Source organism: Halictus rubicundus, chromosome 1, assembly GCF_050948215.1.
Source record: "Halictus rubicundus isolate RS-2024b chromosome 1, iyHalRubi1_principal, whole genome shotgun sequence".
NCBI classification, from domain to species: Eukaryota; Metazoa; Arthropoda; class Insecta; order Hymenoptera; family Halictidae; genus Halictus; species Halictus rubicundus.
The window spans coordinates 19,451,924-19,468,849 of NC_135149.1; the positions used below are offsets into that span (position 1 = coordinate 19,451,924).

Here is a 16,926-nt window from a genome sequence, read left to right on the forward strand (position 1 = left end):
ATAAAAAAAATTGGTTAAGGGTTAAATTATCTTGGAATTTCTCAATGAATTCTTGCTTTACTAAGAGCAGTTTTACTTTGCAATATAGCAACAATAGCATTATGTAATTAAGGCTGCGAGTTTTCAGAAGAAATGTTAAAAAAAATAATGTGAAGAAATGGACTAACGACTTGTGCATTGAAGGGTTAATGAGTTGAAATTAATGTATCGACTTTGATATAGTATTTTACCTACTTAACTTTTGTCATAAATAAGCTTCTCATTAAAAAGCAATTGCAAATGAATATGTTGAACGCAGAACGTGTTTTGTATTCCGTTCGGTGGCTAGAAGCGCCATTTTATTCCCATGACGCTATAAGAAAGTGGCGAATATCGGGTCATTCGTTGCAAAGGGAAGGTATGGCATCGAAAGGAAGATTTGTTCTGAAACAAGGCGAGTCAGGTTCTTATTTACGGTGCCACGAGGTACAGGGTCGAGGGGCGCATAACGTAGGCAGGGATTGAAAACCAGGACGAATCGGGTCGTCGGCCATTGTGCAATACTTTGGACTTGAACTGTTATATAGTTATAGCCAGTGATATCAGTAACCGTGTCGTACTTTACATGCAGAAAGATACTGGTGTCATCTCGCGAAATTCTTCAGGGTATACAGGGTGGGTCGAGTAACGCGACTGCATTTACCATTTTCCTTTTATCATAAATATCTCGTTCGGTTGCGACAATATAAAATAGATTTTGTTAGCCGTTTACCGGAAGTAAATCTCGTATTGTTGAAATGCGATTCGATATACGGTCGGTCGTCAATCGATACGTCACCGGATTCGCATGAACTATTTTATACATCTGCGATCAACATGAACAGATCAAATACCAAACGGTGGACATTCACAAAATTTCGGAATGTTATTACTAGACTGCGGATCTTTATGCAAAATAAAAATTTCTGTAGTCTGTAAAATTTCATTATTTAGTTATTGTGTAAATGAATGTATTCTGTTTGGTGCAGTGTTTAAAATCTCTACACTTTGTTTAAACTATAGATAAACAGTCCACACTTTACGTGAAACGTGATTTCGCACGAATTTTCGTGTTACATTTTCATCAATTTACAACGAGCATAAAACTGTTTACATATCATGTTTTAATGGAGTCCAATACCGGCAACGCATGTTTGCAACAATACATATTTACATACCACAGTGAGGTATGATCGTCAATACTATACGTGCAATAAATAAATACCGTGGGATAAAACATTAAAGAGATACCGTGTGTCATTCGTACAAAATTTCCATTCAGCTAAATATTTTTTTTGTCGTGTTTTATTAAATGCATAGCGATAGTAAAAGAAACATAATTAAAGCGTATGTTGTGACTTCAATCTGTCTTAAAAATATTGTTAAAACTGTGATTGTTTTCCTGTAATTCTTACAGAAAAAACTGATGTACTAAGCAATTTATAAGGTTAAATAAATATTATTATGATCATTAATTCTATTAAGTTTAATAAGATGCTCTTCATTTCATTCAACTAGGTGATATATTAAAATGGACTAGATAGTAGATACAGAAGTATATTGTATGAGAAAAATTAAAAGTGACGTTGAGAATTTATTTAACAGCATAGAAAATAATTGCTATTACACTGCGAATTTTTGGAAATTGATATAAAAAATTTCGTTTTGATCCGAAGTGGCATTATTCGCCCGGTGCATTTCAGATCTGTAACAAGCTCCACGGAATTATTCTACTGTAACGGCAAACTTTCGATGTGGATAGTATGTAAATAGATTGTGTTGTAGTCGTGTTCCAGGTTTCGTTGCCTCGGAATATAGGAATATATCTAACTACTAGCTGTGACAAAAAATATTCAATAAATAAAGATGACATGAATAATCCAGATAGGAATTATTTATACAATCAATGTAAAATTTCCACTGACTTGCAAAATATGAGAAATTGTATTCAAATAGCATCTTTTATTTATTGTTTGCGTTTCTGTATAGTCTATCCATATAGGGTGACATTGTAGTACGAATAGTAAAAATAATACTTATAATATTATGATGCCAAATATTGAAAGTTTGTATAGAATTATATTTATTTATATTAATTCACATAAACAATAGAAACAATAGAAACATTCTTGTAATGAAAAATGATGTGTGTATAAACACTTGGTTATAAACATATTGTACATTTTCTTGATCAATTACAACAAACAGCAACCAAATAGAAAGTGCTTAATTTCTTTAACAATTTTAATAGATAGATAATAATATGTTGACATTTCTACCACTTTATTGGTAGATAATTGGTTTGTTGTTTTAATTATTGGTAGATTGTCTTTGTGCAAAGTAAAAATTTTCTGCATCATCGAGGTACTGGAGTCGAATAAAAATTTGTTTTATCCGTTAACAATTCTAATAAGTTGATAATATACTGATACTCTTAATATTCCTTTTATCCTACTAATTATTAGTTTTGAAATAAAAATTCGAAGCCTGCTCCGCATATATTCTTTAGGGCATTGGTAGGACAGAATTGTAGGGATGCATAAAATAAAGCTCTATTTACAACACGTGGCACCGTGGGACGCATAAAACTTGACCCAAGGATTGATGTCCTCAAGGAACTCATATTTCTACCGCGTTTCGACGTTACACCACCGACAGGCCCCCATGTTTCTCGTGAATCTGGCCACGTTGATTTCAGCTTTTCCCCATGAACAGAGGAAACAATAAGAAACTTTACAAGTTGTAAACGTTGAACAGTGGATCGCGTCTCCGGAGAGATTGAATCGTTGGACTAAACCCCGGGAATTTCGTTGAAATACAGCGACTGAAAAGGAAACCGCTGGAAAGTTTTTCGATGCGGCGTGGACCACGGCGAAACGAAATCCTGTGCAAAGATCGACTTCTTATAGAAAGGATCGTTTATCGGACATCGGGGGAATCCATTGGACCTTTGGAGCATCCTACGAATCATTCATCTCTGGATCACGATCGACGGACGTCGGAAAATATTTCCTTTCGTTCGGGCAAGCCATCACTGTATTAACCTTCGAATTTTCTACTAGCATTGCTCAACTATTCTTTTGTTTGTTTACAAATCAAAAGAAAAAATTTCTGCATCAATTGTAAGACACGGAAACTAAATTTATATCTTTCACGGTTAAACTTTACCTCAGGAAACCAGAAATTTTTAACATTTTTTTATGTAATCCTGTAGATTTTGGCGAGAAAATACCGAGAATCCAAGTTTCAGTCCTAGGAGATCACTGGTTCAAAAGTTGTGCATGTGAGAGTTTCAGCGTTTTTGACAGGTAATGGCGCCACCATGCTGGCGTGTGGTCGCGTATCGCTTAATGAGCGGAGCCGCTAAATAATCCCGACAACGTAGAGCACCTATCTTTGAGAGGAAATATCTTTTTTGCACACGCGAAGAACGAAAAAGTTGTAAATATAACTTGCAATTTTTAATCGCTTGCGTGGCTGGAGGCTTTGTTCTGCCACGAACAAAAGCAACATTTTGTACCTGAACTATAATCGGATTTCCACATGCTGAAATCTCCCCTAATTTCGGCTTATCCAGTTGGATCTTGGTGAAAAAGTCGACAACCCATGGCAACAGTGGAACCACGCCGCAATAGTTGCTGACGAAACAGATGAATCTTCCACTGTAAAATCCATCAGCTCGTGCACGGTATCATGCGGCTCTTCTCGTTAACCACTTTGCTCCCATGAACGTGTTATGTGTTATGTCGTGACGCCGATACCGTTTGTATAAGTTCACAGACGAGTTAACTCGCGACGGAACGCCGCTTGTGCGATACCACGGACGCGACGCGATACCGTTCGTGACATGCCACAGATGACATATATCGCGTGCTTCATTATTAGATTCTTTGTGGCAGTGGGAATATTCCACTTCCTTTGATTTATTAAATTCTTCCACCTTTCGGACAATGAAACGTGATCGTCGCTTGAATTATTTCTGTTACTGTCCGTACCACTATCACTATCAATTATAATACGATTTCGTAATCGTGGCATCGTGGCCTACTCCCGTGAACAGCTAGGTAAATGGACACTGACTGACACAACGTAGGAAGCAAGCTAAGTGACCCCAGACGGAGCAAAAACAGAAGCCGCGTGTTTACTCGTCTGTGTCATCGCACGAACGGTAGCGCGTCGCGGGATAACACATCCGTGGCATCGCACGACCGGCATTGCGTCACGAGATGACACGTCTGTGACCTTATACAAACAGTATCAGCGTCGCGACATAACACGTCCGTGGGAGCGAAGCGGTTAAGCGACGCGCGACGATCACTACATACCAGCATGGCGGCGCCCTTACCTGTCAAGATCGCTGAAAATCGCACATCTTTACACACGCATAACTATTGAACTAGTGATCTCCTAGGATTGAAACTTGGATTTTTGGCATTTTCTCGCCAAAATCTACAGGATTACCTGAAAAAAAGTTAAAAATTTCTGGTTTTCTCAGATAAAGTTAAGCCTCTTTCACGAATAATTTTAATATAGTGAAAATAATACACGACCCGTCGTTCTTGAAGGGTCACGAATAAAATGAAAGGGTAGTAGTGCTGTCTTCAGCGTGAAATTCGAAAAAATTTGTTTGGCTCGCGGTGACTCGAAACGGAGAAAAAATTTGCTCGATCCGCTCCGCGGGCATCGAGGGTCTGGTTGTTGGCCAAAAGAAAAGTACTTTCCGTTCCCTATCGAAACAAAGTTTTTTGGGCTTCGCTTCGTCCGACGTACGACGCGAGTGTAGGTTTTGGCATGGTACTGGAATCGTCGAGATGGAAGAAATTTCTGCGCGCCAAGGTTTTAGATTGCTTCGAGCTCTTTCAGGCTGATCGGCCGTGGGATAGGTTTTTCCATCGACGATGGATCGCGGTACAAAGCGGGACGAACGATTCGGTAAATAGTACTGGCCTTGGTGAAAGGCCCTGGGTGGAGAGAAGTAAGTTTCTTTCGACGATTAATTGAAACGGAAAACCGCCCCCCCCTCCCGCCCTGCCTCCTCCCCAACGACGAACGGTCGAATGTTTTACACGGGATCAAGTCAATGCGAATTCCTGCCGGATGATATTCGAATTGAAAGACCGCCTGAAATTTCTTTTTCCCTTTCGATCGAAGCGAACAGTCTTTTCTCCGATCACAAACTTGCTTTTTTTATAAGTATTCTTCGTCTCTTTGGCATTGTGCGCTTCCAGGGAATTTAATGAAACCACCGGCCGCATTAAATCGCTGATAATAGTGATCGTATTTTGCGTTTGCTCTTGAGAGCAGTTTATTTCTGCTGTTAATTCGGTCTGAACGGATGCCTGAATTTTTTTTTTTTATTGAATTGGTGATTATTTATAATGTAAGTGGCTATAGTGAGCGTTCAATTATGCGAGCTAATTACCAAGAAGTAGGGTTTAATAAATATGTTTCTTTAGGAGTTTTGTCATCGTGATAGCCACGTGATAGCAATTATAAATTTTTAATAAACGTGTGTCTCTCGTTACGTTTCGTGCATTTTAGGATTGCATGAAATTCCCCGTATATTTATTAGGTAAACAAATTAATTCGCGATTAATCGATTGAAACTGTACTGTAAATTAAATTTTTACCTATCACATTGGACAATCATTAATTACTGTGTTTTGGTTGTTTCTAAATAATCAACGAATTCACGAAGAGCCGACTACGAATTAATATGTGCTATATTTTACTCGTTATGTTAATCAACATGCTCGCTTTTATTGGGTTTAAAACCGAGACAGTACATTAAAACGTAACCAACTCCTTTTCACTCAACTGTCCCTCCTAAAGGGACGTGGTTTTAGCCAGCAACACGATTTGGTAATTGTAGAACATAAAACACTGAGAAACACTCGTAAGTAAAAATATGCGTAGGTTAACAAGAAAGAACAACCTCTCCCTCATTTAAAATTTTGTAAAACTCTCGGTTAATCAGTTGTGACGTGATTTTTTACAACTTCGACTATGCCCTTTCATATTATTCATGTTACTCGCGCGATAAAAAATAAACGAGATTTATCTGTTTTTATTACACGTGTATTAACAATCCTGAAATACACATAAGCGACTATTTTCAACAATATCACACGTTAAAAAAGATTATGAGATGCAAAATTTTATTGTTGTTTTATAACATATGTATGAATAAAGTGCCAGATTAAGTTTCACGCAATTAGAGTTATTGTTTCCAACACTGTACTTCTTTCTATGAAACAATACGTTCTTTGTTATTTTGCGTTGCTAGTGGATGATCTGAGAAAAGAAGAGTGAAAATGGTTCGATAGCGTAAATTCGAAAAACTCGTTGCTTCGATACTGCATGTAGAGTCTTGTTAATAATTTGTTGACAAGACGAGGTACCGTCGTCTACTGCGATTAATTTTATTTTTTGCTGGTCGTACATATTGGTTTTTCCACTCACCAGGAAGTATCGCAGGCGTGCGTCAAGGTAAGGTATCTCGCGCCCAGGCCGTAAAATGTCCTGAGAACACCCAAGGAATTCCCTAGGGAATGACCACCTTCCACTCCGATAAGACTTGCGATTTTGCCTTCTCGGTGCGCCTCGATAAGACCTACGCAAACAGACAAAAATACACGATGCTTCAACAGTTCCTTTATCGTTGCATATTACCAGTACTAAATGTTTATTTGCATTTACACATTCTTGTAGGAAAGAGACACAGTTTTCTTTCGATATAAGACATAAGATAAACTCTCGGCTCACTCAACAACAATGTCAAGCCGAATAGGTACCCTGATCTGCAACACGTCGAAAGCCGTTCCCGAGCCATCGTCTTATATCGAAAGGAAACTTAAAGCAATGCATCGAGATATAGACTATTTTTGTGATTAGGAGGCTCTAAAAATACATTTTTTAATGCATGTGATTTGTATAATTATGTTCAAGTTATAGGAAGAGGTCACCTGACAGCACATACTGTCATTTTATTAAATAATTGGAACATAACGAGAAAAAATGAATGGGTGTAGAAGTTGAAGTATTTACGGCACTACACCAATTTTATTTTATTAACGAACAATTATATACACGTATTTAGTTATGTTCGAAAGTTTAGGTAATTCTTTATTTTTCTATATTTCTAATACTACAGAACAAAATAGACTTTCATTTACCAATTCAGCTAGCATCGATGTTCAATAAATTCAAGAAATCGTTGCACTTTTAAAATCTACTTTGAAAGTCCATTTGAAGGTTAAATAAATATGTATCTGGAAGAGTTGGCTTGTACAAGCCACCGGAAACTTCCAAGCTTAAGGACTTTGTATCTTCTTACTCTGTCTGGTCAGTTCGTTTCCCTTTTAGCATAAATCCACCGTTCTACGGTTACACTGCTCTCCTCACTTTCTTAGTATTAAACCTAATTATATTTTATAAATTCTTATCATTAAATGATTAAAAACGATATGTCATATCTTTACATTAAGGAAACCATTGCAAATGACTTACGATTGTCAATCTACATTTCGTCTAGAATAGTCAGTCAGTGTGTGCGACAATTTTTTCAATAATATTGTTCTAAATAATTTCTGTAAATTCTACAAAACTTCTTCGTCATTTTAATGTAGTTTTTCTATAATATATCCCCCAAAATGGCCTACTTTCGTGTGATTTGCTGTGAGGCTACTTAATCTTTAAATGAAATAAAAACATATACCGAAGACATATTATAGAAACGAATTAGGCGTACAACGTTTCCCTTGATTTAGAAGTATTTTATGTTCTAGAGATTCTGTGCAGAGCGGCACAAATTTAATGAGAAATGCTCAAAGGTTTTTTCTAAAGCTTAAGACTGCCTTTTTCTAATAAAGGTTGGAAATGGGTTCCTACGAAAACAATGCTTGTTATTCCTGCAGGCTATAATAGTATTTCTTCGTCAAAACTCTTCATAACATTGGCATTCTAAAATCGAACATTTCATATGTAACAACTGTGTTTGTGCAAACTCTTTTTATGAATATAACCACTTCGCGTTTCAAGTTACGCCCACGCGTGTGGAGGGGCTCCATATATTTTCTACCATGTTCGTACTGCAATTTACGTTTATTTTTACATCTATCGTAACGATTTTTGATCGAACACGGTTTTCTGTTTCGCGGGTAATGGCGGCTACGCCGGGCTGCATGATCCAGCTATCACCTCGTACAAGATTTGACAAAACGCGCGCCGTGTCTCTCGAGACAAGTGAAATGTCCTTTCCCTGACTTTCTAGAGTATTCTTCTCGCGACCCCGATTCGGTTTCCTAGTTGGCGGAGTTCCTTCAGCTTATGAAAATGGCTTCCAACGTAGGTTACTTGTCATCAAAACTTTTACAAGTTTTCACGCGGGTTACGGACTCCCCCGTATCTATCCTGTAGCTTCTTTTTTCGGTTTCCCACGGGAAATGGCTAGCCTCCTCGCCGAGAAATAATTTTTTGTTTTTGCAACTGTGGAATTATTCATCCTCTGATTTAGTAAACACGCGAAATAAAAGTAGGCGTGTCGGCATCGTGGCACTCTTCTCAACATGCATATTTTATTTCGCGGAGGAAACGATTAAATTTCCGAACAGCCTAGTGTATTTCTTAACCGAATTTTGATTTCTTTATCAGCGCGATGATCGTGCCATATTTTTTGACCTAATGAAGTCCATATTTTGTTATTTCTTGACCCTCCGTATGCTATGCCGGAATCAATCGAAAAAGTGAACTAAATGCCTTTGAATCAAAACAAAATTAATTGTCAAATAACCCAACTAAAAACAAAATATAAATATTAATTTTTTAGTCCGACACGATATTTGTTTTTTATTGACATTAGTATGATTTCTCTATGATCAATATTCTTCTAATATTTTTCAGAAAATTATTATTAACACTTAGAAAGATTTTTATTATAATCGATAATCTGATGTCATTGATTTTTTAAATATTAGTAAAATCAATTTCATATTTCACAAGTAGCTGCAAAAATACTTACGGCCAATGTTGGAAAAATTATAGCTAGATCGAATCATAAAGAATTCATTGCAGGAACGTGTGTAGCCAGTTTAAAAGAACGTTTCATAAATACTTCATGTCTCATGATTGAAAGCATAACTTCTACATTCTCCAATAAGATTTTGCACCCTGTCTAGCTACTATAAAAGCACTATGTCTTTCCTGAACGTGATAATAGTGATCGGAAGATAAGCAGAATTAATCTTCCTTCAAAAGAGGAAAAAGATTCTTCCTCCTTTTTCTTCCTTCTAAAGATTTAAGTTTTGAAAAAATAAATAAATAAACATCGTGCGAAATACAATTTAAATGTAGCCCTTGAAAATATAATTTGTAATTTTTCATACGATCTTACTGATTGAATTTTTCATAAATTCAGATTGAGTTTTTAAAGAAATAAATTAATTAAAATACTAAGAGAACCAATTTAAAAACTCTTGAAAATATAATTTGCAATTTTTCATATCTTACTGATTGAATTTCTCATTTTAGATTGAGTTTTTAAAGAAATAAGTAAATTAAAATTCTAGGAGGACCATCTTTCTTGTGGGCTTTAATCGCATTACGAACGATTGAAGTTCTTTAATATCTCTTATCAGGTGGTAATTAAATAGTTAAATAGGGTGTGAAGATTTATAGTAAAGCAGCGCCATCGATTAACGTTGTACGGATAAGTAAACATTTTTGAGTCGTCAGTTAGCCTTCAACAATATGCAGTGGTTTTATCAAGTTGGAACCAATAATTACTTTCCTCTTGAACGATACTACTTCAGAGAAATCGAGCAATTAATACTAGTCTCCTTTGTCCCCTCGAGTTTCCTCGAGAGCAAACTTCCTGTCAGGTTCTGCCGTTTCTACTGTATCCATTGTTACTCGCAGTTGGTACGCGTTTCTAGCAATCTAATTACCACTTGAACAAGTATCAACATTTAAAACTTGAAAATCTGATTTCTCACTATCTGTCAACTGTGATTAAAACTCCTGTCAAAACACAAATGAAGCGACGACTGCGCTCCGTACAATACCTTCCGTGTTATGATTTTTCAGCATTGGGACTTTAAATGTTGGCAGCTAAAAATTTCAACATCTTTACAATATTTTACTTTACGCTTTTTTTAAAAATTATTTCTAATATATTCACAGTAAAAACCAATACGAGAAAAATCTTCAAAATTTATTTAATCATTTTTCTCGTTTACTTTAATGTATAAATATGATTTAAACATAATAAACGATCCTTTATTTTTACTAATTGATTTTACTCATTGTAAAGTCAGTATGCGAAATAGTTGAAAAAGAGTCTTGAAAATTTGTTTGATCATTTGTTCTTGTATATTTGAATGTAAAAGTATGATCAAATTTATGTTACATGATCGTAAATTTCAATAAAATGACAATTGATAACGAAAGTCTGCATTCATTCAAACGAAGTTTCATAAAACGTCTACAGTTACAGTATGTGTGAAGATAATAACGTGAATTAATTAACATTATTTGTTGTTCGTGTAAAGCGAATAATAACGCACGATGGCAGAAAATTCGCCAAATTCAGAAGTTAGTTAATTGATATACAGCGTAAAAATTGCAACGCAAGTACAAGATGATATATGTGAACGCTCCATGAATTAATTTTTAGAAATACACAAAAGTATCAACAGTATTCGTGAAGAATAAATAATTAATGATAAAAGAAATGTCGTCGATGTTCCATTTCACGATGCAATTTCTGTTCTCGCGGAATGGACGAGAATAAATCGCAGGTCGTACCATTTCGAAATCCGCGATAATGCATCGTTCCTTCCAAGAACGTAAATCTTTGTCCTTTTTCTGTTTCACGGCACTATGAGATTACATTTTTTATTTTTACAGCAATCCAGGGGAATCGTGTCTGATAAATTTTGCCCGAACCATTACATCCGCCCTTGATCCTTTATGTTGCAATCTTCTTCCCGATTCTTTCTTCTTCTCCGTTTTACTCGGCCTCGCGAAACTTCAGCTGCACTTTACATATTCACACGACACTTTACACAATTCAAATCCGGCTACAGTGTATCCCTCACGACGTTTATTTTCTAGTTGGCTTGGAAAATATAAAATGCAGCCTATTTTTCGCGCTGAAATCGCTACTTTACTTCAACGAGCCTGAGTTTATTTATTTCCTGCGGGATACTCTTCTGAAGTTTCATGCTTACATTAGAATGCCGATCTTTATGTGAAATACAATTTTGTATTTGTACTTGAAATGTATTTTTTCGTTAAATATGTTCGACCAGGCCAAAATAGTACAGAGTGTCTCAGCTAAAGGAGGCCACTTAAATGTTATTTGTTTATTTTTAATGGAACAACAAATATTTATGGCATAATTATCGAAGAAGGCATACCATGGAAAAAAACTTTTGTTTGACTATTTTTTCATAGTTTTATCAAGGTCAAGGTTATTTTTCACCAGGAAAACATATTTTTTTTATTCCATCTTGTAGCGGCTGAAAACATGCATTTGAATACGTTCAAGCCATGACCTTCAGGTGACCTTGAGTACCAAAAATGCAGTTCAGTTCAATACCAATCCAATACAGTTTTGTATTTCTTATTTTTCTCATAAATGCGTAAAATCCGCAGTCTATTTTTACATATAATTTTTACTTAGAAATTACTTTTTAAACTGTCCGTAAATTTTGGCAACATAATATGATTTTCTTCGAATGAATAACACGTTAAGATTTGAAATGTTCATTATAGTATCACATCAGAAAGCTAAAAATCGTGATCTCCCTTTTTTCTTCGAAATTCCGAGCAATAGAAATTTTAAAAAAATTTTTGACAGACTATTTGGTAAACTAATTCATCTAATATCTCAACAAAGTCCAAGCCTGCTAATTTGGTCGAATTTTGAAGAAGTTAGGGTTTTCTGACCCAGTGAATGAACACGTAAGCTGCGTGTCTGTAATAAATGTTATTTTTTCTTTTGATACGACTTATGCTCGTTCACCGAGAGGTGTTCATTCCTGGCCAGGTCGCTGTTAAAACGATTCAGCGAGAGCAACGCTGATCATTATTCTGTACAGAACGTCACCGTTTCAGGAAGACAATGGTATCGGGATCGGGTTTCGCAGGTCGGTGATACGTTTTATGAAAGATAAACGAGATGCTCACCTTTGACGGAGGTAACCAAAGTTAAATGTTGAGCATTCATCTCGGCCAGTCGGCGGATCACGTCGATTTGTTCCAAGGAAAGCTGAACTGCATTCAACTGAGCTGCACCGCATGGAACGTAGGCGGACCAAAACTGAAAAGCAAATGCAATGGTCGTTATCAGTGCCTTGTTCCGTTCTTAGTTCCGTTTTATGTTTTATGTTCCGTTTTTAGCGAGGAATATGTGAAAATGACAGCAGAAGAAGTAGCACTGATTTCGGTTGGAAGGTTTTTTTAAATGTCTAGCGCAGTGCAAAATATGGTATGCATGCGCAATATTTTATAATCGGGTTAGGTTTAATAAGCGCGAATGTGCAGCAAAACATGCGAGGTTTTCGTTCTTTCAATTATTTTGTTTCGTTTAAATTCAGTATTTATTTTCAATATTTATTCGCGTGTTACTCGTATTTTAAATCATGTGCTAATTTTATGATGCTTTCATTGTTGTTTCTTATGTTGTTCTGTAAATTAGTTACATACACATAAATAGTTACATATTAGTTACTTATATTTAGTTACATAAATTTTGTATGATATTATCTCATATTGTATTATATTTATGTTATATTGCTATTATTATGTATTATGTATTATATATAATTTCATATTACAAAGAAAATCATCTTTACAAATTATGGTAAATTTGATGTTCTTTTTCTGTCTGTCTTCCTCTTCCATTTTTGGGTATTGATGTTCTTTATTAATATCATCTTTTTCATAAAGTATGAACGTATTATTGCTATTTAATTATTAGCAGAATAGTAAAACAATAATGCACGAATACGTTAAAATGTAACATTCGGTTAATTTGTAAGGTATGTGGTTATTCTGGCGTTGAATGAATCCGGAATTTTAGGCGAAATGGAAGGGGCATGAATGAAATATTAATATTCAATATGTATTCGCGTATCCACATCACTGTCCGGTGGTAATCAACCACTGATTGTAGTGTCATAATACGCTTACATTTATAACACTCGAGGGCACTTACAAGTGGGTGATAGACGGTTAATTAACACTTCTCATTGAGCGAGCCAATGCACACTCACATGTCCGTACAAGACACTCTGCAGATTTCAAAATCATTCTGTATGGTACTTAATCGATTCATTTTCCAAATGATGTTCATCGTATTGCTAGTTATCATTCCTCGTGAATTACAAAAATGCATCCACTTCCGTGTCGAGGAATATTATGCCGATCGATTTTACGCTAATACAAAAGCGGTACAGAATGTGAAGAATATAACTTATGTAATTATGATTATTTTTACTTTAAAGAAAGTCATACATACACTTCAAATACCAACAAGTACGTGTGTAGAATCCCAATGCGAAAGGTTCAATAGTTTTTCTGAAAAGCATTTCTGAAAATTTGTGCAAAAACATCCTCGAAAACCAGAGTATCCGTTGAATGAGCAAATTACGCGCGCAGCGCGCAATAGTCGAAGTCAGTTACCTTTGAGCCGGCGCGGCGCGGCGTCACGGCAGTGTAAGAAGTACTTTTAGACTTTAGACTGTCAGAGACGATGGGCGAATCAGGCTAACAACAGAGGCGTCCTTGAATCGGCAAACACAGGGTCCAATCCTCCCCTGCTAATTTAAGCGGTAACTCATTTTGCATGAAATTTCGCGCAGCCGCCTGTGCAGGGTATAATTCGGTGAGGCCCGTGTCTTTCTACTACCGCCGTATCACCACGCGATTAGTATAATAACGTTGATCTCGTGGCAGCTACTCCGTGAGAATTGGGGATGCCAATCGGGTTAGACTGGAGCCGAAATTCAATATTTACGCTGGCGCAGAAACTCCACGGTAATCAGACCGCCGAGTAATTGGTAACGTTGCTCCTCAAAGCGGAACGCGGCGAAATGCGGAGGTGTGCCACCCTCACCCTTTCTTCTCTCTTTCGCTCCTTTTCACCTTAACCCCTTGCAGCTCACCCGGCGAAAATTGCTTCTAAAGAATGTTCAATTGCGATCTGTGCGCTCGTGAAATACAGGGACAACGGTGTCGTCTAACTTTTCATCATGAATGATTTCATATTAATAGTCCCCGGAGTAAGCCTTTCGCCTAGCTTCTAGCACCTGTTATACGCCACCCTACTCGTTTTATTTGGAAAACACTTTCTTACTACAGTAAAGTCTTGATCTGAGCCGAGCCTAATCCTCGGGTCCCCGCTGTGACATAGATTGTGCAGGTCTATTATTTTCTTGTGACCGCGTCGACCGCGCCGAACGTAGAAGAGGACAGCGCGTGTAAACACGAATCCCGCGGCCGAAGGTACACTACATACCGTCAATTACACCAACTAAACACAGTTCAAATTATATTATGTTTGGTGTCAATTTAATCAGAGAAATGCCACAAATTATTTGACGAAAGTCAAATAACAGAATAATGAAAAATGAAGAAGTTTTGTAATTGGATTAGTAGTGGTTTACACCAATATACCCGACCCGGTATCGGATTACGCGACATGTTTACACTTTACACTGAGCGGCGACCGAGGGGATAGGCGAACTGACTAAGATCGTGTAGCTCCGTTTGCCTTACTTAGATCAAGACTTTACTGTAGTACAGTTCTGTCTCGAGAAACGGCACCAATGTTTGTTTCGAGAATAGGACATTTCTATCCCCTCTTCTTCTATTTACTAATATATTGTCGCGAAAGTTCGTGCCCGATTTAAAAATGAAACACAACCGGAAGTCAACTCTCTGCAGACACGATGGAACAATAAATGATGCAAATAATAAAATGTAAACGATAGGAAGATGTAAAGGATGAACGTGTATTATAATAAAATCCTAGGCTGGCCATGCATGTTGCATGTCGGGTAATTTAAATTGGCTTCACGAAGTTCTTTAAGTCCGTCGTATTTTAACGAGAAAGCTGTACGCCAAGGGAGTGTGACCCCGTATTAAAGTTACCGCTTATTAATTACCCAGTTACAAATTAAATAACTGAAGTTTATCTTTTTTACGAGTGAAACGGGTTCCGTGTTAACCGGGCGTAATTTCCACATAAGAAAAATGAGTTCCCTATCTCACCCGGAGAGAGAGGGAGAGAGAGAGAGAGAGAGAGAGAGGAAAGAGCGGATTAAGTGTGACGCGGAAAACATTTCACGGTTGCCTTTTTACAACACTTAACGTGACCAGTGAAAATAATTGAGTTGTTCGCGTTGTTGTTGTTGGAACTAAAACTTTCCCGTTAAATTGGGTATTTTCCCAACCTTGGGACTTGTAAATTTCTGAAATTGCAATTACCTGCGTTGCTCTTGTCTTTCTCTCTTGTCTGAAACTTCAGGAGTCTTGCGAGAAACTGGTACATTCATATTTTCGTCCGTTTCTTCCAATTTGTATTTACAGTACTTACATAAAACAGGTTACGTTTGCATGTGAATTTTTTATTCACTCGTTTGCTAGCTAACACTATATAGTATAATTATAGTACAGTATAGTTTTATTTTATTTTTGGTCTAGAATATATTTTTATCTATATTACACAGGGTGGTACATTTAAATAGGAACACATAAATATCTGTTCCTAATGATTCTATGGAATAAGTGCTCAGGACAAAATCTCAGGGGGTACATGCAGCCCCAAGTTCATTTTTTTCCGAGTTGTCTAGTTAATTTTCTGCGTGAATACCGTGGCTCATGATTATCGCAGAGTCGGAAGTATTCTTTAATTTTTTTCCCCCTTCGATAAGACCTTGTATCGTGAACACAACCATTTCATAATTGGCTACGAAAAGAATGTTGCGGCATTGCTTTTGCAGCTGATTCAACAGCTTGTAATTGGTTATGAATAGAGTAAACTGTAGAATCAGCTGCAGAAGCAATTCCGCAAAATGTCGCCACGCTCTGTACAAAATCGAACGATCGCGTCTTCAGCCAGTCGGGCTGGCGTCGCCAACCAAAACCCGACGTCTCTATATCCCTGCTACGGTGCGGATAAGTGGGAGCGCGCAGCGATAACCAAACACGTAGTGGAAATCGCAGGTAATAAGCGGACTGGAGCGATAAGGTCGACGAAGTGGAAGGAGACGAGCGTTCTTGCAGAAGTGAAACAGATAATACTGACATCCGCCGTTTTCCCGGTGCGTGCTCCCGATAATAAAGAGAAGCAGAACGAGGAAAACTGAAATCAGATCGCGCACGGACATACCTCGAAGAAACGAGATCTCGTCCCGCGGGCCGTTGGGCGAAGATACCACCGAAAAAAAAACAAGATGCCCGTGTTTGATGCTTTCACAATGGATCCCTTGCATTCCGTCGGGTTAACGTTCGATGAGAAACAATTTGCTCGTTTTCGCGTGGCCGCGGCTGAAAAGGGGAGTGCGCAATTAAAATTCTTTCGGTTCCCGCCGCCGCGTCGCGCCGCGCCGCGCCGCGCGCGCGAACGCCAACAAGCAATTTCATCGTCGTGAAAGTAGAAATGAAAGGTCTTGTTGATTTAATTACGAATTCGAAGTTCCCGCCGCCTTGCTAATTAAACCAGATATGCCTTGTTATCATATTTAAGCCGAGCCGGTTGTCCGTTCCTCGCGAAATTACATTCCGCGACAAAAGTATTATGTGGATGCATTTAGGGAAATTGTCAGGCATCCTGCGCCACGAGAGAATTCTCTTTCTTTGTTTCCCAGTTGTCGAGCACCAATGCGACTTGGCTACTGTGAA

The 16,926-nt window shown here is 37.4% G+C and overlaps 1 protein-coding gene across 1 annotated transcript in view; it reads right to left on the reverse strand.

Moving 5' to 3' along the window:
- LOC143354802 (dipeptidase 1-like) overlaps positions 1–16,926 on the reverse strand; it is an 83,836-nt gene that overhangs the window by 36,542 nt on the left and 30,368 nt on the right. The window contains exons 5-6 of the mRNA XM_076789178.1: positions 12,208–12,340; positions 6,481–6,631 (exon numbers count right to left, since the gene is read on the reverse strand). Coding sequence (XP_076645293.1) covers positions 6,481–6,631; positions 12,208–12,340 — 284 coding nt within the window. The remainder of the gene's footprint in view (positions 1–6,480; positions 6,632–12,207; positions 12,341–16,926) is intronic.